Here is a 27,657-nt window from a genome sequence, read left to right as displayed (position 1 = left end):
CTGGGCCCCCCTCCAGCCTAGTGCTGGGGCCCCCATGGTGGAACACACACAACAGCTGAGCCTGGTGCCCCGCCTGCCAGGCTCCCACCTGGGCCCTGCCCCATCACCCAACTCCTGGGTTCTATTCCGCCCCCCACCCCACTTCTCACCATGACCTCAGGCATCTCCGGACCCACTTCCGCTTCTGTACAAGGGGGAGAACCTAGGCCCATCTCACAGCTGGGTTGTCTTTTTGTCTATATTACACTTCCTATGATTCATAATTGTAGTCGTATTCGTGGAGATGGGTCCAGTTTCTCACTCCAGTTTTGCACCAGAAAACTTTTGCTGACTTCAGTGCAGCTGCTCCTGATTTATGATGGTACAACTCACAGGAGAACCAGGCCCAGGATCTTTTACATCTGATCCTGCCACTTATTCCCCCCCTCTCCTGAAGACATGAAACCCACTGTAATAGACTCCTTTCTCCAGCCTTTCACTGTGGTTTTATAGAGAGGATTATGCCTATGTCTTCACTGCAAAAAATAGGCTTGTTTTGACATTAAGATAGCTATTGCAATGTAAAATCCTAGTGGAGACAAGGCACAGGTAGTTTTTACCTCTATGTATCTTGTTGGAGTCAACCCTCTAATCCCAAACTAGGGTTAACTTGGACTAGCTACACTGATGAGCTAAGGATAAAAGACAGGGAAGGAAAATTCAGTAAATGACACAAGTAGAACTGTCTGTAATTTGTACCTGTTTCCCACAAAGTGGCAGGATGTGTGTCTCAGTGAAAATGAGGCCTGTGTTTCTGCTCCTATGGGCAAAGAGACCATGCCCTATGTACCGCCTCCTCCTATGATGGCTTTAGAGCAGATGAGCCAATTTGTATGCATGCCAGCAGTTCTACATACACCTCTCCTTCCAGCTATTAATGCACCATAATATTAATTAGTGTGGGGGAGAGTTGTGACAGCTTTATGAAGAATATCGTTACATTACAAATCACTCACTTATTGAGGATGGGGCTAAGTCTCTGTGAAGAGTAAGGAGGAGCAGAGGGATGGACAGGGTAATGACACAAATGCGCATCTCTCGGTGCAACAGATGGTTCTTCCTTTTAACTGAATAATAACTGTGCCCTGGGTAATAAACATCTCAGGATGTCTGCCCAGGATGTAGTTATTACCTTGTAAACAGGAAGTATCCTGCAATTATCTCATTATAACAACAAGCCAATGCTCTGGACTAATCAGAGCATTCTGAAGCCAATGAGTGTGGAGTAACTGTGTGAGGGGACATCACCCCACACCCTTCCCTTCTCCAGAGCTTAGAATAGCAACTGGTTAAACAAGTGCATTACTCAGTTAACACAGTTCTATGTTTCTCAATTATCTCAGCGTATGTCTACACTACAACGGCGACAGCAGCACAGCTATGGTGATGCAGCTGTGCCACTGTAGTGCCATAGTGTTAATGCTTCCTGCATAAATAGACAGGGGGTTTCCATTGCTGTAGTTTAGCTGCCTCTCTGGGAGGCAATAGCTAGGCTGACAGAAGAATTATTACATCTACGATGGGGGTTAGGTTAACCTAATTACATTCCACCGGGAGCAAAATTTTTCATAGCCCTGAGCAATGTAGTTAGCTCGATCAAATTTTTAAGTGTAATTAGGCCTCAGAGTTATTCTCTAGGACAGATCGCCTCATCTTCATAATAGGAGATATGCTAACCCTTGGTATTTGAGGTAGAGCAGGACTGACCTGACCCTACAAGCCTTGATTCAGGAGGTGAAGACAGGATTAGTGGCCTCTGCACACTAAAAACAAAACAAAAAAATTCTTATTGCAAACAAACCCACCCACCCCAGCAACCTTCCTCCATCTACATATTCACCCATGCAGCCCCTTTTTGTGCTCAGCCGTTGGCAGCAGGCTCCTCCAGCCCCAGACAGGGAGCTCAGATCCTTCACACTAGCTATAGTGCTGTTATAAAGGATTCTGGGCCACATTCCGAGAATCCTAGTACCTGCTGCAAAGTGAACTGCAACAGAAACTCTCCAGAAGTGTGGCAGGAAGTGCACTGAAGGAGAACAAAGGCTTGGGACCAGCCTACTGGAGAGTAACCACGCCAGCCCTGATGCTAATCTGCTATCACCCTTGGAGCTATTCATGCTTAGCCTGTTCCTAAGTCTTTTCCTGTTGTGTGGGCATGTTCCTTAAAAAGACAGATACATTTGGTCCTGCTAGTGAAGGCAGGGGGCTGGACTCAATGACCTTTCAAGGTCCCTTCCAGTTCTAGGAGATTGGTATATCTCCATTAACTTTTGGGAGGGATAGCTCAGTGGTTTGAGCATTGGCCTGCTAAACTCAGGGTTGTGAGTTCAATCCTTGAGGGGGCCACTTAGGGATGTGGGGCAAAAATCAGTACTTGGTTCTGCTAGTGAAGGCAGGGGGCTGGACTCAATGACCTTTCAAGGTCTCTTCCAGTTCTAGGAGATTGGTATCTCCTATTATTTTTTTTTTAATTCTTCTGGCACATTCACAACGGTTCAGAAATCTTATCTAATGTACCTTCCCCAGAACCACCGTTCTGGTCACTTGTCCCTATTAAAGCAACAAGCAAAAAATAATAATACTTAACCATCATTCAAAAGAATGGGCTGCCAATATCAAACTACAGCCTGCAGAATGAAACCAGCTGATTTCTGCTAGAGACCTTCCATCAGATCTCTTAATCTTCTATACATCAAATATGTATCAGAGGCCTGCAAGGCTCTGACCTTGCAATTGGATCTGCAGAGTCAGGCCCCTATGCCTCCACAGAGCCCCACTGAAGTGTACTGGTTTCTGCACAGAGACAGTAGCCCACCTGCATGGAGGCGAGTGCAGGATTGGGGCCAAGTCATTTTGATTTTTACTTCCCACTTCAGGAGACACGTAGCCAAGAAACTGAAGCATAAGAAACTGAAGCATAACACAACATATGATAATTTATAAGTAGCACTTTCAACAGTCCCTTCTGCATCCAGCCCACCTTCAAACTATTATGAAGTCTGGGCTGGTTATCTTCCCTTGAAAATGTGGTTACTGGTTTTACACCTTTAGAGAGAAAATTAAGGTAGCAATACAGGGTTTTTTTGTTTCAGGTTTGGTCTCGGGTCCCTTCAGTCCAAGCACAAGACCAAGGTCAAGTTCAAAGTTGATGTCAGAATTTGGGTGAGCAAAATTCAATGACTATTCAGTTTTCTGTCACTTCCTCACTCAAAAGCCTATTCACGACTTGGTTGACTGCCTTACAATTAACAACCACTCCAAACTTCCAGCAATTAGAATATATATATCTCACCCTACAAACAGGTTTCCTTATAGAGATTGCAGAGATGGTTAGATACAGTTGCAGTTCACTTTGCAGCAGGTACTAGGATTCTCGGAATGTGGCCCAGAATCCCTTATAACAGCACTATAGCTAGTGTGAAGGATCTGAGCTCCCCGTCTGGGGCTGGAGGAGCCTGCTGCCAATGGCTGAGCATGGTATAAAATGAAATAAAAAGCTCCATTCCCCTCACATATGTCCTAATCACAGGTTTTTTTCCCTGACTGAACACTAGAGATTTACAAATAATTCAGTTTTATCAGCCGAGCAGTAACTGGAAAGGCACAGGAACGCTTTGGCAGGATTGTAGCTATTAAGAGTTCAGTAAACTAGATTGAATGAATGGCTTGTCAACCAGACATACAGTTAATATCTAAATTAGGGTCCCTATCTGTTGTATGCTTTTATTAGTACCATGTAGGAAGAAAAGACCCTAAAGATCATACCATCTGACAGACATGGTAGGGCACAACTCCTGCTTGTGCAGGGAGAAAGGTATTAATGTCCTCCCTGACACACACTCCCACACACTGCTTTGTCCAACCTGGCACAACAGAGACCCAAATTGTGACTCATGTTCAGGGTTCCTAGAAATCCATTTGCCACAGAAAAACGTGCAATTTGCATCTTTACAGAGAATCTTTAGTTTTTACATTTTGTGAAAAAATAAAACCATATACAGCAGAACTCCGTTTAACTGAGCCTCCGTTATCCAGCTCTCCGTATTGATCAAACCAGGGCTGACAACCCAGGACCCGCTGCCCAGAGCTGAAGCTCTCCGGATTATCCAAATTTTTGATTATCCAATCCGGCCCCTGTCCTAATTAGATCAGATAAACGGAGTTCCGCTGTATTCTGGCTACGGAAACGAAAGTTCAACATTTCATTTTAATCGCGGGAAAATGTAGATGTTTATGGTTTTTTAATCAGAGAATTTGGAGGGGGGGGGGTTAATCACGGGAAACTAGGATCCCTGCTCATGTTTCACCCAGCACCCACCTGCATGCAGGGGGAAGAGTCCCCTACCATATTTTCAACACACAGGCATGTGCCCTTGCTCTGCCTTACACACAACCTGTCCCCATCAGAGTCCCAATGTTTTCAGCCCCCAGAACCAGGCATTTCCCACTCTGCCTCCCTCTCTGCAGGCTGTGACTTACGTCCTGGGGCTCCCCAGCTGGCCTCCACTGGGGTCTCCACGCCTGTCAGTGTGTTAAGTGCTGGGATTAATTCCTTGTACAGGTCCAAAACAAAGCAGCTCCCCTGTCCCAGGCCCTGGACATCTCTGCACAGAGCATGTCTCTCAGGAGCACACTGGGAAATGTAGTTCCTAACCTCTCCTGCAATGTAAAACAGAAATAATATGAGTCGGCTACACAGCCAGATGGATACGCAGAGCTGTCTGGGAAATGTAGTTCTCGACGGTCCAGATGACAGGCTCTTTCGCAGCATCCTCTGAGTTTCTGGGAAATGGAGTTTAATGTCTAATTAATAATAACTGATGTTATTTTTAAAGCCCAAATGTCCTCATACCACCCTCTGTGTTGCGACACACTTAAAGGGCAAAGGCAACTTAAATTTGTGCCCAACAGTTAAACACTGTAAAGGCAAACTTTTATAAAAGCGAAGACCAGTAGCTATGTTTGCACAATTTTTTTTCAGTTCCAAAGGAAACAGCTGGTTTTAAACAAATGACCCTTCCTCTTTAGTATTTGCAACTCACATTCAGCTGTCAGCACCTGAAAGTGACGTTGACCATAAGTGAAAAAAGGGAAGCTGATTCGGTGTAGGGTGACCAGACAGCAACTGTGAAAAAACGGGACGGGGTGAGGGGTAATAGGCACCTATATAAGAAAAAGTCTCCAAAAACGGGACTGTCCCTTTAAAAATGGGTATCTGGTCACCCTATTCGGTTGGTTTCCGAATCATCTGAGGTGTTATTAATACAAACAAAGAAATGTATTTCCTTGCAAAATATATTTTTGTTACTTTAAAACCATAATAGAATAAAGGTGAGATTGGGGAGAGGGAATCCAATGTGAAAAAGAAACAGAATGTAGACATTCCAAAATAAATATAACAGTAATAATACTTTGCATAGCTCAGAGGCCTCCACCTGAGGATCTCAAAACATGCTGCTGAATTTGGCCTCACAGCACTTGAGTGAGGTGCCTACATATTGCCATAAATTGGCAGTAATGTACAGCTTCTTGGTTGTCATGATTTAGCTGTCCACAATCTCAATTAATCCGGGACTGCCTATGGTTGTTTAAACCTGTTCTTGGAAAGGCCAGTCTCCGCCAATGTCCTGCCTCCCCGTTTCAGCACACAGGAAGCTCGCCTCCAGCTGGCTGGGAGCGCTCTCCCTAGTGTTGCTCATCTGTCCTCACCACCTGGCTTGCCAGTGTGGAGCTGGGGTGGAACACTCCGCTGGCCAACTGCAGGGATGTCAGCTGGACCAGCTCCCCCAGTGACTGGAGGAAGAGAATAGGAGGGTTGCAGGGTGAATGGTCTATCTCCCCTCCTTCTTCCCCCTGCCAGGAAAGGGTGACAACACAGAGAGACAACTGGGGAGAAGCCCCCGGGTCTGGAATGCCCCATTCCCAAATGAGGGAAGGAGGCAAAGAAAGGAGCAGCCAGAGCTCCTCTCCTCCCTGGCCAAGGAGCAAAGAGGAGAAGTTGGAAGGTGCACAAAGCCCCTTCTCCAGGAGCCCTGAGCAACTTCAGGGGCTTGGTTTGTTTCCATAATTAGCCACGGGAAGCCCCCTGAAATGCAGGCAGCCCTGAGCTAATGTGGGGATGTGACAGATCCCAGGGGGCTCCTTCCCACTTCCTATCAGTGCTTGGGGATGTTATTGTGGCAATTCCAGAAATGGGGGTACCGATCAGCTCTGGGTTTATCTTTCCTGACAGAAAAACACAGAGCGGAGTCCTGGGTCCCTTGGAGTGGACACAGAGCCATGAGGATGATACAGGGACTCTACAAACATATCCAGGTGTCAGGCTGCTCTGCTGGGAGAGCCAGGAGCACTCACCTTTCAAGTCATGGGATCACAGAGGTTAGGGAAGGAAAATGCCAACCCAGTCAGACTTGGGGGCCCAGGGCAGGACTGGCCCCTACAGTCCAGCTGTGAATGTGCCGACCCAATGTTAGGACTCCCACCCCTTCCCTCTGGGAATGTCCCCATGGATTCCCCTGCTGAGCAGATCTCACTGACTGGAAATGTTCCAGAGACCCACTGTCAGCATTTCCCCATTTAACTCCTCCTGGGGCCCCTTTGCCAAGTCTGCCAAGTGTCCCTCACGCATAGGCAGCCCCACACTGCTCTTCATGGCCTTCACCCAACCCACATGGCTGCAGGGATTCCTCTGCAGTAGCTTCTCCCACCTGCTGTGCAGACTGACCTCCCCTCTCCTTGTTCCCCCAGCTGGTGCCCAGCCATTAGGGAGGCAGGAAGAAGGACATAAGAACGGCCCTAGTGGGTCAGACCAATGGTTCGTCTAGCTCAGTATCCTGTCTTCCAACAGTGGCCAATGCCAGGTGCTTCAGAAGGAGTGAACAGTACAGGGCAATTATCAAGGGAGTGCTCTGCTGCTGAAGGCACCATCTTTCACAACACCAAGCCCCAGCATTTTTGGGGCTCCTAGTTCCAGGGTCCCAATTAAATTCCAGTTGAGTAATTACTTCCTCTCCGCTCTCACAAGCAAAGTAGTTTCATTCCTGAATGGGAGACTTGCAAGGACAACCCAAGATGCTGCAGGCAGGTGTATTGAGAGCTCGCTAGGTGGCACTCTTCTCTCACAGGGAGGATTGAACCAATGCTTCAGGAAGGTAGCAGGCTCATTGCTGATCAGAGGAGTTTTGGGAGGGCCACTGATCTCATTCTCCAGCTCCATATGCCCATACCCCCATGCTCACCAGGCTCCCTTTAAATAACAGATGACAGTTTTGGGGGAGGGTTTAGCTGCCACCAGCCTCCTGCTGAAGGAAAAGTGGGGCCCATCAACTGACGCTGGGCCATACTTAGTTACCAACATTTGAACCTGTGTGCCGAGACAGTTCTGCAGGGCCCTGCACGGTGAGGGATACTCTTCCTTTCCCTCCAGTTATTTAACTAGAGAATCCAGACTAGCCGGAAATATTAATATCACGTAAGTGCTCAAAACAGCCACCACATCATTTTGTCTTCAATGTGGAGCTCTAGGATGCCTGCCAGGAAAAGCGAATAAAGAAGAGGAGAAGAAATAAATTCAGTCACTTCTCCAACCCAGATATTATTTGCTCTTTCCCTCTTCCCTTTCCTTATTCTCTTTTTCTTTTCTTCCCTCTCCAGTTCATTCTATGCACCTCCATGCAAATTCTGTACTTTTTTATTTATTTATTAGCAGATCCAATAAATTGCTCCCGAAACATTTTTGTAGCGCTAACTTTACAATTCCACCAAGAACAGGCATGGTGCACACGCATTCCAATGCATAAACTGGCCTTCAGAAGACCATACGCTAGGGAGGTGTCTGACTAGTACAGCAGCAGTTTAACGATTTCCCCCTTCAGTATTCCCAGAAAGTCCTCAATCTCTGAGGTTCTGTGGCAAGGGATGATTCTTTCCCACCAAACTCCAGGAAATTCCACCGGGTTTACTAGATAAATATCCTTTTTCCTTCTTGCCCATAGAACTCTGACTTGATGGGTCAGCTTTTCTGATGTTACCCACACTTTCTGGAGCCAGTCACTAGATATAGAGGAAGTCACATCTCTTCCACCACCTTGCAATTGTGATTCTTGCTGAAAATCACATACAGGTAATTGGTTCTTTGTGGGTCTTAACAGTGCAGAATTGCGGAGGGGTGGGGGGATACCCTGCCAGGTTATCTGATAATTGGCAACCCATTGTTTCCTCAATGGAGTCTCCAATCGCTTTCCAAAATATCCTCATTTTTAGACAGGTCCACCATGTGTGGAGAAATCTGCCTGTTTCTTTAAAGTCTTTCAGGCATTTGCCCATCTCCATACCAGAGATGCATTTAAGTTTAAGGTGGGTTAAGTACCATTGGTAGAGGATTTTAACATAGTTTTCTTTTATGAGTGTGCATATTGAGGTACAGAAACCGCTGTTCCAAATACTTTGCCAATCCTCGTTCTTGATCTCCATATCCAAGTCTGCATTCCACCTTTTTATGAACATGTGTTTTTTCGCCAAGAAACAACTTAAAATATCTTTATACAAGGTGGAACATAGACCCTTGTGTTTTATAGGTGTGACAAGTAATTTTTCAAAGACTGTTAATTTTATGCTTAGGTTTGGTTTCTAAGAGGATGGATTGAAAAATGTCTCCGTTGCATGTGTTGGTGCAACAGAACTTTAGCATCTTTTGCAAGCTGTTCAATCTCCTCAAAGAATCTAAATGTAGCTTCTCTGAATTACTGGCCCAATCTCATAATACCGATATGCTCCCAGGCTTTAACGTTTCCCAGAGTTTTATTAGAGTTGCATTCTGTCATAACTGCTGTGGGCGTTAGATGTGATATGGAGGGGCTTAGTTTTTGTAAGTGTGATCCCACACCTCTATTGTTGCCCTCATAAAAAAGTGGCTAGATATTATTTTTGCCTTAGAGAGTTTCTTTATGCAAAGAATCCTGTGGAGTTTGATTATAGGACAATGTGTCTGTTTTACTGCTATCCAGTGTTGATTAGAGCCTGGAGGTATCCAACACAGCAAATTTCCCATTTGGCTTGCCCAATAATAATGTTTATTATTTGGCAGCACCAGTCCCCCACTTTTACCAAGATCTCTGGCGGCTGGCCTGTTTGACCCTTAGCTTCTTGTGTCCCCAAATTAATTTATCATCTTCAGCAAGTTTCTATGAGATGATGATGTATTGCACCCTCACAAAGTTGTGTGTGTGCGGATGCTGTAGAAATGTGAGACAATTAACAGTGCTAGCGAGGAGACGCCAGCAGGGCCGGAAGATGAGAAGAACCCAGCAGCACTGGGAGAAGGAGTCTCTCAGGAGGAGAGCCCAGCAGCCATACTGCTTTGGTTTGTAATGACATGTGATCACAGGCTATGGGACAGCTGGGGCTGTACTTGGATGGGAGACCTCTAGGAAAAGCCCTGGTGCTGTAGGAAGTGGTGCTGGTGACACAGTAGGTGGCTTTCTGAGTTAACGGCAGGGAGGGCTGGGGTGCTGTGCTGATGAAGATGCCATTTTCCAGATAAAATGCAGAACCAAGACCCAGGACAACTATCACAATTACAGGTACGATAGGGCTTCTCAGAGTTGTACTGCCAGCCATGCCCACCTGTCCAGATTCCAGCATGGGTAACTCCATGCAGACCCTCCTCCACTCTCTCTGTGTTTTCAATTGTGCATAGGGATCCTTTTACACTTCCGGTCCTAAGTTGTCATGCAACTCCTTTGTGGTTTTATCCTCTGCCACATTCCACCCCAGACATGGCTGAATTTTAGTTGTGGAGGAAGGGAGTTTTGTGTTTACTATGTACAGTCTATAAAGCGCTTTGGGATCATTAAGGGTACTGGGGCTATAGAAATCTGAGATATGTTCTTACTGTTATCGCTAATAGCCCCAGGAAACGAGGGCCCAACCTGGCCAGGAGGAGAGGAGCCGAAAGCCCAGGCCCTCGAAGAAAGGGGACCAGTGAACATAACTAAGGAGCCCAGAGAGGAGCGATTAGAGTGAACCTGTGACCTTCAGTCCAACACATTTTGCTGCAGTCTCTGTTAAGTTTGTAGGATGATTCTGGGTTCTGCCTTGTGCTGACTAAGGACAAAATGATAGGCTGAGAAGTATTTTGTAGTATCTCCTATTAGGACGCTCTCAGCTGCCCCTGGCCCACTGGGTAGCGGGGCAGGGGGAAACCCCCAAACAGCTTCCTTCCCAGTGAAACCCCCTGGCTCACAGTGAAGTTACATAGACATGAAGCAGCAACACCTGCGCCTGACTCCACCTCCTCACATGGTCACTCAACTAGCCCAGGCGGGGATACAGTGTCCTAGTGGGGACAGGGTATATATGATAGGTCAATAACTCCTTTCTGTGTTTGATTTCACGGTGCTGCACCCACTTGCTCTCTCCTGGACTCCACTGCCTTTCCCCATTTATCTTTCCCCTCCATGGGCCCCAAATCGCTTTCCGTCTCTCCTTCCCCAGCAGTGTTAATGTGAGGGTGGGGAACCAGCTGGCTCCTTCGTTGCGTGGTCTTCTACTCCAGTGTTCAGCATGGTGTGGGACAGGCATTCATGCAGAGTGCAGGAGCCCCAAGACCTGAGCAGTCCTGCCAAGCAAACCTGACCATGCTGGAGACCTGCTGCTCAGGATCTAAACAGGAGGCAGCATGCTTTGTTCCTTCAGAAACATGAGGCTGTCAGCGCCGTGATCTAACCCATTGTGTTTGGCACAAAGAAATCGCCTTGACGTTTCCATTGTGCTGCCCCAGACACTGCAGCATGAATTTGTCACCGTGCCACCCAGCTGTGGCCTGAGAACGAAGGCGTTTACTGACAGGGCGGTGCTCGTGAAAGCAAACCTCTTGTCCATCCATGGACACATGGGTACCACTATGGAATGGAACAAGCCTGGGGTGATAGCCTCATCCTTATCCCCCTCCTGTCCCGGCAGTGCCTTAGAGCTCCATCAGTGCGAAGGGAACACAATGGGATTTTTATCATTACTACTTACTGAGTATCAGAGGGGTAGCCGTGTTTGTCTGGATCTGTAAAAGCAGCAAAGAATCCTGTGGCACCTTATAGTCTGTTAGTCTATAAGGTGCCACAAGATTCTTTGCTGCTTTTACTTACTGAGTGCTGCACATAGCATAATCTCTGCTCCATGGAGTTTACAGTCTAAGCTAGACTCAGCAACTCATGCTAGACAAACAAGTGACATTTCAAAGCAATATGGAGATTTTATTTTTTAAATTGATGATGGGTTAGGCAAGAATTTTTATAAGGGCTAATTTTCATAGCAAATTTCAAACTGAATTTCAACTTTGGCTCATAGAAACACTACAGGCTGCACAGAGTGAACGTTGCAAAAATGCAACAGACTTTTAGTGGGTTTAAAAATTATAGCAAACACTAAATATTAAGATCCCCACACAGATGCTCCATCCACGCTGCTCTTTCCGCATGTTCTGGAAAATGAAAGAGAAACAATTTTGCTATTGGCACCTGCTTTGCGGTCCTCAGCTGCTCCATTTTAGCACCACGAGTGGGTGTAAGAGCAGGTTTCAGTATTAATCATCTATGTTAGTGAACGTCCATACTGAACTTGAAATTCCATAATGTATCAGCCAGGACTGGCTCTAGGCACCAGCAAGCAAGCTTGTGCTTGGGATGGCACAATTCCAGGGGCGGCATTCCAGCCATTCTTTTTTTTTTTTTTGCTTGGACAGTTGCGCTCTCGGAGCTTGGGGTGGCAAATTTTTTGCTTAGAGCTGCAAAAGACTTAGAGCCAGCCCTGGTATCCGCTGACGGATGGTGAAATGTAATTTTCTGATATTTGCTATGGATGAGAGGAGCCAACACTCTTGGGTGAGAAACTCCAAACCTTGGGGGGAGGGGGAACGTTTCCCGTTTACCCCCAGCCACAATGTGAATTGTGGGCAAAACTGGGAATATCCCAGAATGGCCCATTGGAAAAAGCTGAGACAATCAACCAATGAGTTTAGTCTGGGTACGACCAGAGCGCAGTAGATTCAGAGCCAGCCAAGCATCTGAATTGAACGAAGAGGCCAAGGTTTCCAAAGTTTGTTAGTGAGCAGCTTTAGCTGTTCCAACCCCTAGGTGCTCCTGGTACAGATGTCCTTAATGTACTGAGGATAAGCTTTTCAAATCAGCATCAGGGTTTCAGCTCCATGCCTTCCCTTCAATGAACAGAAGTTGTATGGCTCAGTCCCCTGCACTGCTTTGGAAAGGCCAACCCTAAGACCCCCCCAGGGATATTCGATAGCGCCTGCTACCTGCCTTTGGCCCACTTTTTAAGTTACAAGCTTCTAACTGTGATACACTGGTCAGTATGTTTATCTTCCAAGTGAATACAGAGGTGGAGGAGATACTCTCCAGTGGTTTAGCATGTTTCACATGCACATTCCTAGCTTGGTTGCCTTCAGATAGCTACCACAGAATACAAATGAGCAAGGAGTACAACAGTTTGGTTTGGCCCAGTGACTGTGGCCTCTTAGTAGGATGAGTGATAAAAGAAGAGCATGGTCCTAGGAATCAGCCGTCTGTCCCAAACCATTTAGCGTCCGTCTCCATTACGAAAGCGGCTGTTAAAGGGATGTCCATTCAACGAATATAACATAGTCAAGAATGTTTAAAATAAACCCTTCTCCATTTTGAAGCCCTCCTCCACACACCAGCAGAAAGCCATTCCCTTCTCCATTGCAGTGGGGTGACCCCGCTGAAGCTAAAGGTGTCTGAGGATGGATCAGCCAGGGTGGCTTGAAGTCAATGAGAGGAGAATTTGACCTGGAATTTGTCACAGGGCCTTGACTCAGCTGGAGTGCTGTTCTGGCCTATGGTTAACAGCTCCAGCAACTGAATGGCCCTCCCCAGGCCGTGAAGGTCAGATGACTGAGGTGAGGCACATGGGAAGATCATAGAAGATTTTACCCCAGTTCCATAAATGTCTCCCTCAAGGGCTGAATTCACAACCCTGGGTTTAGCAGGCCAATGCTCAAACCACTGAGCTGTCCCTCCCCGGCACTCAGGAGACCTGCTTTAAGTTCCTGGCCCTGGCCCATTTTCTGTGTGAGCTCAGGTGAGTCACAATTTATCTGGCCTCAGCTCCCGCTTTGCTCAATGAGGGTAATAATCCTTCCTGCCGTCCAGGGGCACTGTGAGGGGACCGTGAGGAGCTCCGCTACTGCAGAGATGGAGCTGTATGAGCAGCAGGGTAGGAAGAACTCCCGCCTTTGTTGTTGCTGACCAGCTGTTTTCTGCAGGGCTGGGCTAACAGGGCTGCAGGATGTTGGTTTACACTGGGAAGGCCCTTTGAATAAAGAAAAGCTGGGAACTCGGGGCCGCATTCTGCTCTCAGATAAGTGCAGAGCTTGGGCCTGATTCCTCTGTCACACCCATTTTACCCCAATGGAGAGACTCCTGATTTACATCATCGTCAGAGGAGAATCGGAGCAGTGATTTCAGCTGGAACTCCGTGTGTGAGGGCAGGGTTTGGCTCTAATTATTCTGCATTAAACTGACGTGTAGAATGAGTGGAAATCAGAGATCATGCTAAAATGCTCATACGAATTAACTCTCCCCACAAATACTCCATTCTCAGATGAGACGTGTTCGCCATTCCCAGCCCGAAGCATTGTGTTTCCAGCTGCAGCCTCACCTCACTTTCAGCCAGCCAGTGGCTTTCCCAGCTCTTTACAGGGCTTCACTGCTCAGCCTTTAGAAGTGAATAGTTTGTGAGAGCCGACTCGCCACTGCAGCTCTGTGTTAAAAGGAAAAGGAACAGCAACCAGCAATCCTTGGAACTGCACCTCTGTGCTGAATGAGCTGGAGAGGTTGTAAGTGATGGAATTAAATAACGATAACGGTAAAGCCCCAGGGCTTCTGTGTGTAAGACTCTTTGGATCACTCCAAAGAGACCAAGATTGGTCTAAATCATCTTCATCATCATGGGAAATCCCAAAGGGACGTGGCCTCCTTGCAGATCAAGCGCCATTCAGATTGATCTAGGTAGGTCCTTAACAGGGTTGGATTGGAAGTTCAGGGCCTGTCCATCATGAGCAAGATTTTGGCACCCACATGATCACCAACTGTGTAGATGGACCACTGAGTTGTTCTAAATGGTTTATGTTTATCCACCACTTGTTATCTTTCACTCTCCAGAATGGAAGAGTTACTGTATTCTCTGGGCAAGTGTCCCCTATGGAGTCCTACCTCTAGAATGTGCTGTGTACTGACCACCCAAGTGGGAGAGTCACTGTGAGGTTAGAAGGAGAAAACAATCGGGAAGATGGCAGAGCAGTCCTGAAGACTCTTCTCCCCCATGGGGCTAGCCTTTTTTGCTGAAATTTCCCCATGCTCCTGCGAGTTATTGCCTGAGATCACAAGATGGGTATGGGCGCAGTGACTCCATCCTTTCCTGAACTCATGGTACATCATGCTGTCCCTGCACTACACAACCCTCTTTAAGAGCACGCAAAGTTCTAAACAGAGGGCTCTTACTTCAGCCCAGTAGATGGGAACGTTGCTGCAGAGAATGTTCAGTGTCATTCCTAGCGTTCTGTAGTCGGCCAGTTGCCCCTCGCAGTAGCTGTAGGACAAGCTGTTGTCTCCTGGGACCTGCTGGGAAACAAGATGTTTATATTGGTAATAGCAAAAAGAGGGATAAAGTTACCAAAGGCATTGGAGGCACCACTCAGCAGAGACATCTGGGGCCTTTCACACTGCTCCTCTCACTGCATGGTGAAGTTCTCGATTCTCTGGGTAATTTCAGCCAGGCTGGGCATGGCAACCTTATCCATCTTCACAACCAAACACTTCCTTCTGTCCTGAACCCAAAAGCCAATGAGCCTCTGGAAGCCAATGGGGAAAGAACTTTGCGACAAGTCACAGAACACTCAGGCATTTGCTGCATAAATCAAGAGCAAAGCAGTGAATATAAAATAGGTCGCTCCAAACCCAGAATACCGTGTGCCAGCTAGGAGAACAGATTTGTGTCCATCAGGCACCATGGCTGGCACTGCCCTTGCAATTACTGTCAGCCACAGATTTGTTAGCTGGCTTAGATTTATTGCCAATGTATTTTCATTTAGTGTTCATGTACCTAGAACATTTTGTAAGGTGCATCATAGGCAGTGAGTTAATGAATGAAACAAATGTAACAGATGGCAGTGTGCTCCTCCATTTCTGGCCATTACAAGCAGAACAGAGTTGGTCATAAAAAGCTGGATGCAAAGGACATGGAGACGGTTGTCTTCAACTAGAAGTATTTTAATTCTGGATCTGCTCTTGATGGAAATCTTCATGGAGAAGTGGAGTTTCCTAAAGCCAAACCAGAAGTCGCTTATTCAGAAGAGAAATCCCTGTGAAAAGCACAACATTTTAGACTCTATTGCTTGAGCTAAAGAACCAGGTCTATTAGTTTAAAGGCAGTAGCAGACTCATGAACCTTTATATGTGATCTAGCCACTACAGACAAAGCACCACATTATGTAAGCTCTTGTTCTGTTTATTGTCCTGACTTGCCTCAGTGTGCCAATCCACTGCAAGGCTTTTGACACCCAGCACTCTGAGATCCCATTTACTCTTTCAAGTCAGCCTGAACATCTGTGGGACTCACATGTTTATAGTCGCACACGACTGAGCTTCTATTGCCCTGGATGTGAAAGGCAGCCACTTTCTCCTGGCTGCTCACCACCATCGTCTGCTGAATCACTTCCCCATTGCTTCTGCTGCTGGTGGTTTGGATAATCTGCAGGAGACACATCACACATGGTGAAATTACTTCAGTGGACTCTAAGCTGCCTGCAGTACCAGCCTTTGAGGCTGATGTTTTCAGATACAGGAGTGATACCATTTATACAAATAGGATGACCATACTCAGTAGATTATATGCTTTGTAATGATACCTTACAAGAGACCTTTTGCATTAAGCATATTTTAGTTACATTGTATTCACACTCATCAGCATACTTTCATAAAATCATACAGAGTGCAACGTCACACCTACCCCACCTTAAAGTCAGACATACATTTGTGGTACAGGGATGGGCCGGAAAGAGTGTAACAAAACAGGTGAATTTCTTCACACGTTGTTGTCCTATCCAAAAGCTGGGACAGTTTTGGAAGGAGGTTGGGGATGCCATTAAGAAGATTGTGAGTTGCCATCTGTTGGATAACTTTTAGGGGTTTTTGTTGAATTTTCCCCAAAATTCAGTGTATAAGCTAAACTGATTACCTTTTGTTAGTTGCAGCAAGAATCACAATCACGAGGTACTGGAAGCGACGTGACTACCCTAAATCAACTGATTGATTTCAAACAGCGTGGGAAACACCAACTGAAAAAGCTGACCCATCAAGTCAGTGTTCTACAGGGAAGAAGGAAAAAAGGATAATTAGCTAGATACCTGATGGAATTTGCTGGAAAAGAATCATCCCCTGCCATGCAACATAGGAGACTGAGGATTTTGAATACCAAGGAAGGGAGAAATTGTTAAACTGTTACCTTACTAGTCAGATCTCACCCTAGTTTTATGAAATCCTGAAGGCCAGCTTATGCACTGAAATGTTTATACATCAAGCTGCTTCTGGGAATTGTAAAGTTAGCCCCATAAAAATGTTTCTGCAACAATTTATTGGCTCTACTAATAAAAAAAAAAAGGAAGGAATTTGCATGGAGGTACATAGAATGAGTTGGAGACGGAAGAAGAGAAAAAGGAGATAAGGAAAGGGAGAGAGAAAGAGCAAATAATTTCTGGGTTGAAGGACTGATTGAATTTATTCCTGTCCCTCTCCTTTATTCTCTTTCCCTGGCAGGCATCCCAGGAGAAATGGGAAAGGATGTGGTGGCTGTTTTGAGCACTTATGTAATATTAAAGATTTCTAGCTAGTCAGGATTCTGTAGTTTAATATGTGGAAAGAAAGGCAGAGGACCCCCAGCATGCAGGACCCTGGCTTATCTCTCAACAGGTTCAAATATTGGTAACTAAGTGTGGTCCCAGCATAAGCTGATGGGCTCCACTCTTCCTGCTGTAGGAGGCTGGTGGCAGCTAAAATCATCCCCCAGCCTGTAACCTGTTATTTACACCGAGTCAGGTAAGCATGGGGGTATGGGCATTGTTTATGCAGGATGGAGTCACTGGACCCATTCATGTCCTGTATTCTCAGAGAAAGGTGACAGCACTGTGCTGAAATGGAAGTAAAAGGCCTGTGCCATTGGGGAGGAGAGTCCACTGGGCCCTTCTCTCTTCTCACTCCAAATTGGTAGGTACTCAGCACTCACTGGCAGCCAAGCTCCCCCGACTCTACTTCACCCCCCAGCACCTCTCCCCCACTGGAGCCCCCCCGATCACTCCTCCCCTGCCCTCCCAGCACCTCCTGCGTACTGCAAACAGCTGTTTTGCGGAATGCAGGTCAGCTTTGGGGAGGAGCAGGGATGGGGTGCACTCAGGGAATGGGGCATGAAGAGGCCGGGTGGGGTGGACCAGGAGCGGGGCAGAGGCTTCAGGGAAGGGGTGGACTGCGGGTGTTGGGGGACCGACCAGGGCGGGAAGATGCAGGGCGGGGCTGGGCCTGGTGGAGGGGGTGGATTGAGCACCCCCTTGGGTAGAGGAGAAGTCAGTGCCTATGGCCTACATCATTTGTTCCCAGATGTATACATTACTTTTAGTTAGATTAAAACATATATTGTTTGCTTATGCCCAGTTTATCAAGTGATCCAAATTGCTCTGTATTAGTGATCTGTCTTCTTCCTTATTTATCATTCACACAATTTTTTTCTCACCTGCAAACTTTATCAGTGACGGCTTTTTGTTTTCTTCCAAGTCATTGAGAAAAATGTTGAATAGCATCGGGCCAAAAACATATCTCTGTGGAACCCCACTAGAAACATACCCACTCAATGGTGAGTCCCCATTTACAATGACATTTTAAGACCTAGCAGTCAGCCAGCTTTGAATTCATTTAATATGTGGCATGTTCATTTTATATCATATAGCTTTGTTTAATCAAAATGTTGTGCGGTACCAAGTCAAACTTGATATCTTTTCATTCACATTAGAAGTTAGTTGACATATACCCAGGTTGACATACATATTTTCCATATACCCATGTTGATTGGTATTAACTATATTACCCTTCTTTAATTCTTCATTAATCAAGTCCTGTAGCAGCTGCTTCATTATTTTGCATTATTTTGACTTCAGAATTGATGTCAGCCTATAATCACCTGGGTCATTCCATTTGGCCATTTTAAATATTGACACCATATTAGCTTTCTTGCAATCTTCTGGAACTAATTTAGGAAGGCTGGCTTTAGTGGACCTGAGAAGCTCAGTTCAGACTGATTGGACCAAGGGGGAACCAATCCCTATGTTAAAGACCCCTCCTGGAGAATACCCTGCCAGAAGCCTTCTCTCCTTTAAACACACATTTTAAAGTTCAGCAGAACTTATGTCCAAAATGTGATTCCAGCTGAATTTTTAAAAGCTTCCCAGTTCCCAGACAAGAGATGATTTTATGAGGCCCTGTTGGTAATAAATTTGATAGTTTTATAATGGTTTGTTTCTATTATCACGTTTGGACAATCATGAAAAATTCCTGCAGCAACAACAAGGAAGTTCAGGGCTTTAAAAATCATACTGGGAAAAAGAACACTGGATCCCTGGATGCTTTATAAAAGCGTGGGCTGGCTCCTGAGAGGGAAAACCGTTGGGGACAGAAAAGATGGATTGCAAAAGTACTACCGAGCTCACCATGCCTGCTCAGCCACCTGTAAGTAACATGTAATTTTTGCAGTGCTTAGAAGGAATTGGATATCCCCTGTTTGGTAGCGTGTGTCTTCCTGAAATATTTAATCAATGCCTGTTAGCTAGTGATTTGATCAAACAAGGAGTTATGCGCAGAGTGTATTTGTCTCAGATGAATCAGCTTGATGTCACACACCTAGATTGGATAGGAGACTGAAGTCTGTCCCCCGGCCATGCTTTTAAACAGCCTGCATTCAGCATGATTCTCAGAAAGGAAGAAAGTACATTCCCCAGTTAATATCTCCCAATTGCTAAACCAGGACAATGGTATTTACCCTTACTGGGAGGGCAGGGGGAGGAGGGAGAATCTTGTCCTTAGGCTTAGAGAAGATGGTTTGGGGCCAGCTCTGTCCAGAGGTCCAGGTGGTGGGTAGCTCAATACAGGTGGGTGGCGAGAGGACAGGTGGGGAGAATGAGAGGGCCCATGGGGAGTAGCTGGGGGAAGTTTGCGCTGAAGCAAACTGCGAACATTTCAATGCATGGATTAAATCTAAGATGCCCTTCACGATGGTAGGGAAGAGCCTTGGCAGCATGTCAGCTCAGAGAGGTGAGGCAGATGGCTGAAATGGTGACTTACACATTTTAGACATTGTTTTTAAAATTGAATATTTAAAAATGCATGATTTAAATGAGGGCTGGTTTTCACCGGTACCCACACATTCTAAATATCGTCTCTAGAAATTAAACCTTAACATTTAAATACTTTTCTATAAAGTACACCACTGCCTTCGGTCAGCATGCAGCCCAATCTGGCCTGGGGAAGCCCTTGGCATGCACACCCAGAAGATGCTTATCTTGACTGAATGCACAACCCATTGTATGTTCTGACTTGAGTTTCGCGCAATTTAACGTGAGGCTAGAGAACATCAAATTCAGCTCTGCAAACAAGATGTTTTTTCGGGGGAGGAATGTTTGGTTTTTGCTTTTGCTACCTCTCTCCAGTTTTATTCTCCTCATTTAGGGCCTAATCCTTTAAAACTTTACTCACGTTGCTAGTATTTACTCATTAACGTAGTCCCGCCAAAGTCAGCTGGACTAGTGTGATTGAGAACTACTTATCTGAATAAGGGTTTGCAAGATCAAACCATTTAGTCAAGACTTTACCAGGAACAAGTCTCCTATTTCTGATGTTATCACCCCCAGACACACTTTGTAACTGGGAATTATCAATAACACGGGACAGTTATTTCTTTCAGGTTTACAGCTTCATGCCCAAAGTGAGCACAACCCAACAAAGAATCATCCTTGCCTCAGTCATGGTGATTCTCCTGGGCTTCTTCATAGTTGCCGGCACTTTGGTGGGAGTTTACCTGACCCAAAAACACACAGAAAAGGTGAGTAGAGCAGCCAGTGGGAAGCCTGTGTCGTCACTCTAACTTGTGCAACATGCCTCCGGCAATTTCAGCCACAAACTGTTCTCTGAGATATCAGGCCTGGCACAAACATGCATTTCTGTCCCTAATGCACATTTACCAGTCCTATCAATAATTCTTAAATGCAAAGTTTTCGCCTTACCAGCTCAAACTGTCCATTTCAGACAACATGACATCATGATCTAGAAATCATCGTGACATCAAGGCACTATTCTTAAACTCAGGTTTATAAACCTCAAAAGGTGTCTGAAAGGGCTCTGATATATATTCATATCAAAGCAAGGATGTCTCCAATTTATCCCTCATGGGTGATTTAAGCAATGGGTTCCTTGCCATTTGCATGTGTCATTCTAATCAGCCAGCACTGTTTATACAGATCAGGCCTTTATAGCGGTTCTTGATTGTAGTAAGTGTTTTAGCAGAGTTAGGAAATGAACTAAGGTAAATCCAGCTCAGTGCCTGGGGAATTTAGCCATGCAAATTTCCATTCACAGTAAGAGTGGGCAGCCTGGTGCACCACTTTGAAAACTCACCCCCTATTGGCACAGTTAGCCCTCTGATGTGGTCATAGCTCCTGCTGAACTCAACAGAAACCCTGTCAGCACAGAGGGTGAAATCTGGCTTCCGGCTATAATTTTGCAATATTTGCCTCTGGGTGTCTTTGTTATTTTTATTCTTGTATTTGTGTGAAATACACTGGGCCAAACTCTACCCTTGGATGCACATGCAGGATCAGATTGTGTCACTCAAGTGCCTACTTAATGAACCGGCATTATCAGCAGCCTTTCAAAAAAGCTGATTGTGTATCTCCGTTCTATACATGGGTGGACTCCCAGCTGCCTCAGGGTATGTCTACACAGCAAAGAAAAACCTGCAGCTGCCCTATGTCAACTGACACAGCTCCTAGGGCTTGGGCTACAGAGCTGTTTCATTGCAGTGTAGACTTCTTGGGCTCTGGGCCTCTCCCACACCACAGGGTCCTAGTGTCTGGGCTCCAGCCCAAGCCCAGAAGTCTACACAGTAATGAAACAGCCTTGCAGCTCGAGCCCGCAAACCTGAGTTGACTGGCATTGGCCAGCCATGGATTTTTCTTTGCTGTGTAGACATACCCTCAGAGGCTATGGGTATCTGGAATGGCTCTTGGCTCACTGCACTTCCACACTTCCCTGATGAATATGCTAGGGTCTACGGATGGTATTTCATACCCTGAAATGTTTCTTTGAGGTCCTTGACATGGTCATCCAGGGAAACAAGGGGGAAGAGGAAGAGCAGACGGCCATGGTAAATGAACGGGAGAACGTGGCCGCTTTCCACGTCAAAAGAAAGAAATCCACAGCCACTGTTGTGTACAACTATAACCAAGTAAGTGCAAGCAAATGGGCTGGAAGAGCTGGATTGTACTGGAAAGAGGAAAAGGTTGATTTCAGATAATCAACAAACCAGGGCCACACTTCTGCTTATGCCAAGAAAGTTCTGCCTTTTCCACTGTGTTCCAGGAATTACAGCAGAGGACCACGATCTTTGCCAATCTGGTCTCTGATCAGGCCTCCCATTAGAATAAGTTCTTCCAGACTACTGTGCAGGAGACAGTAGGTTTTACTTAGGCAGGGAGACCAGGTGGGACTGGCCCATTCCGTTATTAGTGAACCTATCCTTGGAGCGTGCATGATAAATGGTACAAAGAACATTTGGAAAGATCATTAAGTGGTCCGCCGAGACCCTCAGCAATTTTCAAGTGGTCCGTGGAAAACAAAGTTTGAGAACCACTGGTCTGATCCAAGTCACTAGGATGTTCTGTACCTGCCAGAGCAGGAGGTAGCCTCTCTCTAACTAATTTTAAACTTTACTGAGCTGAAAATTACACCATCGCTCCTTATCTGAATGGCCCCAGATGGAGGCAGAAATGCTGGATAGACCAATGTTAAACTAAACACCAGTTCATCTAGTTGGCAGACTGCGGTTCAGAGAGAGCTAAACATAAGTTTGAAATTATTCTAAAACATACATCCAGAGTTTTATATTTCATTTTGAATTTTTAAGAATGAGACAATTTTTAAAAAATCATTATTTTTTGCTCAAAAATAAACTACTATAAATGAAAAGGACTCTCCTTTTCACTGAAGATCTGATATTTTCAAAGGTACAAATTTCAAATTCCCTTTCAGATGAAAACCAGTTGCTGTTAAGACACTTAGGGCCAGATTCTTGACCCCACTAAGGCAAAGTGGGCAATCCAGCCCCCTAATCCTTTGTGTAAGGGGGAATTAGCAGGTGGACTAAAGCATAGTGGCTCTTCTCCCCCACACTCAAGTGCCTGGTGTATGGAGAAGAGTTCCCAGAAGAAAAGGGTAGGGTTGGGGTATTCCTAAACCTCAGTCATCCCCAGCTGCCTGAGTGGACCCTTGGAACTGTGGGGCTAGGTATAATTTAGTGCAGCATCCAGGTTGCTCTAATGTCAGAAGTTCCAAGATTAGAGGAATGTAAAGATGGCTTCAAGCTATCTTTACCTCTCTGCTGCTCCTGTGCTGAACAGAAAATGTAGCCCTTAAAGTTTAGAATTTGGCTATTCCACAAACACCCACTGAAATTCTAGGTTGTGAAATGGCCCAAAAGAAGAATGGATGACAGCGTTTGCAGTAAACTTTGTGAAAACTTTTCATAACCTTTGCACAGCTTCTTTGCTGGGGGCATAGGCAAGACCAGCCCAGGCATCTCTACTGGGGAAATAACAAACAACTTCTATACGAGCTTTTACCCAGGGAAACGTCACAGGTTATCTTGTTGGTCAATGAACACTTTGAACTTTATTTCTTGTAAGTGCCTAATACTGATGTTTTGGATGTTTGCTTGTAGGGTCTAATAGGTCTCAGAATCACTAACAGTAGAAAATGTTTTGTGATGAAGATGGATAAACTCAACATACCAAGCTTGGATGAAATTTCCAGAGATCTCCCACATTTTAACGCCAAAGTAAGGTTCTCAAGTCTGGGCTTTTATCACATTCTTGTAGACTTTGATTGAAAGCAACAAATTTTAAACCTGGGGTGCCAAACTCCTGGCCTACTTAATGTATTTATCCAGCCTCTCTGAAAGAATCAGATTCGGTAGTATATAAGATTTCATATTTTTAAAGTTATATTTCTAGCCCATAGGGCTTGAAAATAAACTTTCAAAATGTAATACTCTCGTAGACTGAAGCAGCTCTAAGAGAGAGATAAACTGCTCCAAATTCATCTTGGTGGGTAGTTAACCTTGAAGCCTAATGATCATCTAGGGACAATTTCCAAGTAACCTAAGTGTACAAATTTAGCTAATTTGTGCTCACAATTATATAGGGATACTAAATAATTGCATGTACAAATGACCAAATAAATGAAGGGAGGAAATGTACCTGGCATCATTTTCCCCACCGAGTAATACTGAATGCAACAGTAACTAGAATATAAGGTTCATATTCTATCCTCAATCATTTGCAAGCCTCCTAGGGACAGCAGTGGCCAATCTGATTTGGATCTTTAGCACTAACTTCATAGACCCAGTCCACAATCCATAACTTAAATTGTACTCTGGCCCGCTCTGAGTTGGACACCCTATTTTAGAACCCACCTTTCCCCTGAAAGTGAGTTTCTGAATTACAGTTGGATACATTGAGTGTACCGGATCTCCCCAGGCAGCTGGTGGAATGGCCAGTGCCATACTCTCTAGGATGGCTCTGAATGACACTACCTGTTTGCTATATAGGGCTCAAATCAGAAACTCAAGATAGCTGTCTACAAATGTGTTTTCCTATTAAATACAGGCTGTATTCAGCAGGATGTTAAAGAACTGCTGCACTCTCTGCTGTTACCAAGAGATCCTGCTCTTGGCATACTTGGATACAAAATTCTCTCACCTCAGCCTCTTAGGGTACATCTACACTGCGTTTTAAAACCTGTGGCAGTGAGTGTCAGAGCCTGGGTCTACAGATTTGGGCTTGCATTGCAGCGCTAACAACAGCAGTGTAGATGTTGCGGGCTCAGGCTCTGACACCCATCCTCATTCCCAGGCTTCAGAGGGAATCTACACTGCTGCTTTCAGTACTGTAGCACAAGCCCCGTGAGCCCGAGTCTGTAGACCCGGGCTTTGAGACTTGCTGCCATGGGTTTTAAAATACAGTGCAGGCATGCCCTTACTTTCATGGCCCTTTCATGTCCCCTCCCTCTGACAGAACCGAGGGATAATGTTAGAGATGGATTGTTGAACTACAGTCCCTGGGAACCCAGTGATGTCTGACTTCGGGGGTGGGAGAGGGGAGCTGGATGAGTCTCATAGGACTCACAGTGGTGTCAATCATCCACCAAGGTTCCGCTGACAGTTCAATAGATTACTTCTCATTTTAAAAATCTGTAAAAAACTGACCAAGGCACCTGTCCTGCCCTGCAGGGGAAGGTATCCCCTGGTAGCTGGGAACACTAGATCAAATTGCTGAAGCCCAGATGAGTGGCAGCCCAATGTTCTGCATTTGGCTGGATGTCATGGTCCTGGGTGTGAAAGACAGTTCTTGTGACTTTGAGAGAGATTTACTTCTAGCTAACGAAACTGTGCTCCACAGATGCTATAGGAAAGCTACAAAACATTTCAATTGACTAGAGCTCTACTTGGTTTCTTGCTTGCTGGTATCAAGCACCAGTGCCTTGCACCTTGCTCATATGAAGGGCTAGACTGTGGCAACTTCTCTTCCAGCAGGTCTCTGGAGACAAAATGTCTTACAACTTCACAGAGGCAGAACCGGCTGACCGCACTACACTAGGAACAACTCTGAATATTCTCTGCAGCGACATCCCCATCTACTGGGCTCTGCCTGTGAGTGTTAGTTTCCTTTTCATTTGAGATTCATTTGGAAAGGGGCAAAAGCCTAAGTCAAAACTTTCCTATCTGAGTCAATCAATGCGACTTCCCTCCTTCCCCGACGTGCTATGCATGCAGCTTCCGGGGCATTTCAGTGGAGTCAGAAAAGGAGATAATTCCATCTCTGAAGCCAAAGTGGAAGAACCATCCAATCACACCCTAACCTGCCACTGCCACTGATAAGCAGAATGTCATGATTTGGGGGTTCAGTAAACGCAGTGCCTGGACATTCACTCTGCAACATCATCACGTCATAACCTATCTGATTCAAACCTGTCTCAGGAAAGAAGGTGCTCTCTTGTTCAACTAGTACTTTCTTTCCACCCATACCCCACGGGTAGGTGCACAAAGCATGGGTGGAAAGAAAGTACTAGTTGAACAAGAGAGCACCTTCTTTCCTGAGACAGGTTTGAAGCCTAAGTCAAAACTCCTCTGAGCTGGTGTCACAAGGTGATGATGTTTGTGTCATAAGGTTAACATGCTCCTGTAGCAACACAGTTGATGGGAAGTGGGGCATCACCCACACCATGTGGCTAGAACCAGAATCCAACCCTACCCCGGAGTCAAAAGTTTAATTCTGTACTGCCCATAACACCTTGGCTTTGAAGCAGTGGGTATAAGTGAGTTGAATATGACTAAAGCAAAGCCTCATGTGGACTGACATTTTGGGAGAGTCACATCATTTATCTAGAGCAGAAAGAGCTCAGTGAGGAGCCTGGATAGCCCAGGATGCTGATAAGAAGCTGATCTAGGGTGGATGGCCTGCTCAATCATAATTTTGATAGGGGTTCCATCTAATAAGGCTCAAAGGGTATGAAAATCATCCTAATTTGCCAAGGGAGCTGATGCAAAATCATAGTACAAGACTGGGAGGTATGAAGACGGCAGTAAGATAATCAAAGACTGAAGTCTCATTCTCAGTAGGCAGGATGAATAGGCCTTAAAGGGAGGTGAATTAGACATTTGGAGAGTGAATGATGTGCATCTGGTGGGTTAGAGTTGCTCCACCCCATTATTTTTGTGACTTGTTCTTGCACGTTATTAAAAGCATCCCACATTTTCTTTGGGGCCAATATGTTTCTTTGCCCTGCCCTGGCTATGTAATAGAATACCACACTCAACCACACCAATGACGTGATCACTATCCAGGAGGTCGTTTAAAAGATGGTAATGCTAGGCTGTGATTCAGACATTGGATTTCAGTTTGCATCCAAACTACTTAACCTCCCTGCTTCTGGATCAGAGTATGAGGAATGGGTTTGGTATTCATCCAATGGATCACATGTAACACTTCTTGTCACTATCTTACCTTGAAAGCACAATCTTGAAAATAAGTTTTGTGACTCACCCCACACATTTGTTTTTTGAAAGGTAGTCAGGTTTAATGTTGTTTATGATAATTCAGCCATGCTCCATCACTTAATATAAATAACCAGGTAGAGCAAAATGGAAACAGTTGGTAGGAGTTATTTGAATTTCTGAGTTTTTCCTTTGTTTCGCCCCCAGCGCAAGATCCAAGGAAACCGCAGCAGTTCTGCTCCTCTTGGCTCCCCATGGTGTTTCTTTGGCTCTTTGTGTTTGTGCTTTTGATCTGAAATCTCAAGTTACTGTGTGAATTATGCCTACTCGTCGGGACAGACCGCAGAGTCTTGGATGAGGCAAGCATCAGAATAAAACCAATTTTTAGAACTTTTTGTACTGGGTTTATACATCAGATCCCCCATGTGTTTCAGAAAACCCTTCACAACTGGACAATGCCATCCTGCAATACGTAGATCAGATACTGCTTCCAAAACTTTGACACAAACATTTTGGAGACCGTAGGAAATAAGATTACTGCAAAATAGGGAAAAACAAATCCAGTATGGGAGGGAATAAGCAGGAAATCAACACTCTCTAGAGAGGAATGCCCCATAGCCTTCATCACCAGTTTCTATAAAAGTTGCTCTGACATCTGACATCAAACCATACAAGAAAAATTCACCAACGTTTTTGAGAGATTAAACAAAGCAAAAAACTACTTCTGTCCCCAAGAAACATAGCGAAGCTCATTAAGGCTCAGAATCATAACTATCCCCAGACGAGGAAGACTTTCAGTTTTCTGCAGACCAATATCCATCATTAACAATCTGAAGACAGCACTATTTGTCTAATGCAGGAGAAACTATCTCCAGTATTGCAAACTCCACCCATTATAGATTTTGGCATCTGAAGGACAAGCTCTCACTCCTTCAGAGAAGCTCCTTCATTCTTATGATTTTCAGGACTGTCCTGAGGCAACAGCAGCTCTTCTCTAACTGCCCTCCCTTCCCCACCTCCAGCTAACCCCAGCCATTATCGTCTGCCCATGATCTGCCACTTTTCTACCCAGGGTTGTAGGAGGTGGGGGAAGAGCTACTGGATTTCTGGCAGAGATGTGGGACACAGGAGGGAGTCAAGGAAGTGCTGCTTCTTGGAAAATTCCAGTGTTTTTACTGTAACATTATTAATTACATGAGTGATTATGTAGAGAAACAGTCAAGATAG

The 27,657-nt window shown here is 45.4% G+C and overlaps 3 protein-coding genes across 3 annotated transcripts in view; 1 reads left to right on the top strand and 2 right to left on the bottom strand.

Annotated features, from left to right (window-relative positions):
- EI24 (EI24 autophagy associated transmembrane protein) overlaps positions 1-4,661 on the bottom strand; it is a 33,826-nt gene extending 29,165 nt beyond the window's left edge. Inside the window, exon 1 of the mRNA XM_044997319.1 lies at positions 4,519-4,661. The gene's annotated coding sequence lies outside the window, so the exon portion shown is untranslated. The remainder of the gene's footprint in view (positions 1-4,518) is intronic.
- Positions 4,662-11,267: 6,606 nt separating this feature from the next.
- LOC123354615 (gastrokine-2-like) lies at positions 11,268-15,831 on the bottom strand. The gene is made up of 4 exons (XM_044996731.1): positions 15,685-15,831; positions 14,806-14,917; positions 14,568-14,692; positions 11,268-11,515 (listed from the first exon to the last, which is right to left on the bottom strand). Exons 1-4 carry the CDS (start codon positions 15,829-15,831, stop codon positions 11,441-11,443), a joined length of 459 nt encoding a protein of 152 aa, XP_044852666.1. The 3' UTR covers positions 11,268-11,440.
- A 6,499-nt stretch (positions 15,832-22,330) lies between these two features.
- LOC123354702 (pulmonary surfactant-associated protein C-like) lies at positions 22,331-27,402 on the top strand. The gene is made up of 4 exons (XM_044996849.1): positions 22,331-22,384; positions 23,098-23,214; positions 24,967-25,086; positions 26,638-27,402. Exons 1-4 carry the CDS (start codon positions 22,340-22,342, stop codon positions 26,719-26,721), a joined length of 366 nt encoding a protein of 121 aa, XP_044852784.1. The 5' UTR covers positions 22,331-22,339; the 3' UTR covers positions 26,722-27,402.
- The last annotated feature ends 255 nt before the right edge of the window (positions 27,403-27,657 follow it).

Source organism: Mauremys mutica, chromosome 22 (genome assembly GCF_020497125.1).
Source record: "Mauremys mutica isolate MM-2020 ecotype Southern chromosome 22, ASM2049712v1, whole genome shotgun sequence".
Classification (NCBI taxonomy): domain Eukaryota; kingdom Metazoa; phylum Chordata; order Testudines; family Geoemydidae; genus Mauremys; species Mauremys mutica.
This window is presented reverse-complemented; position numbering and strand designations above follow the sequence as displayed.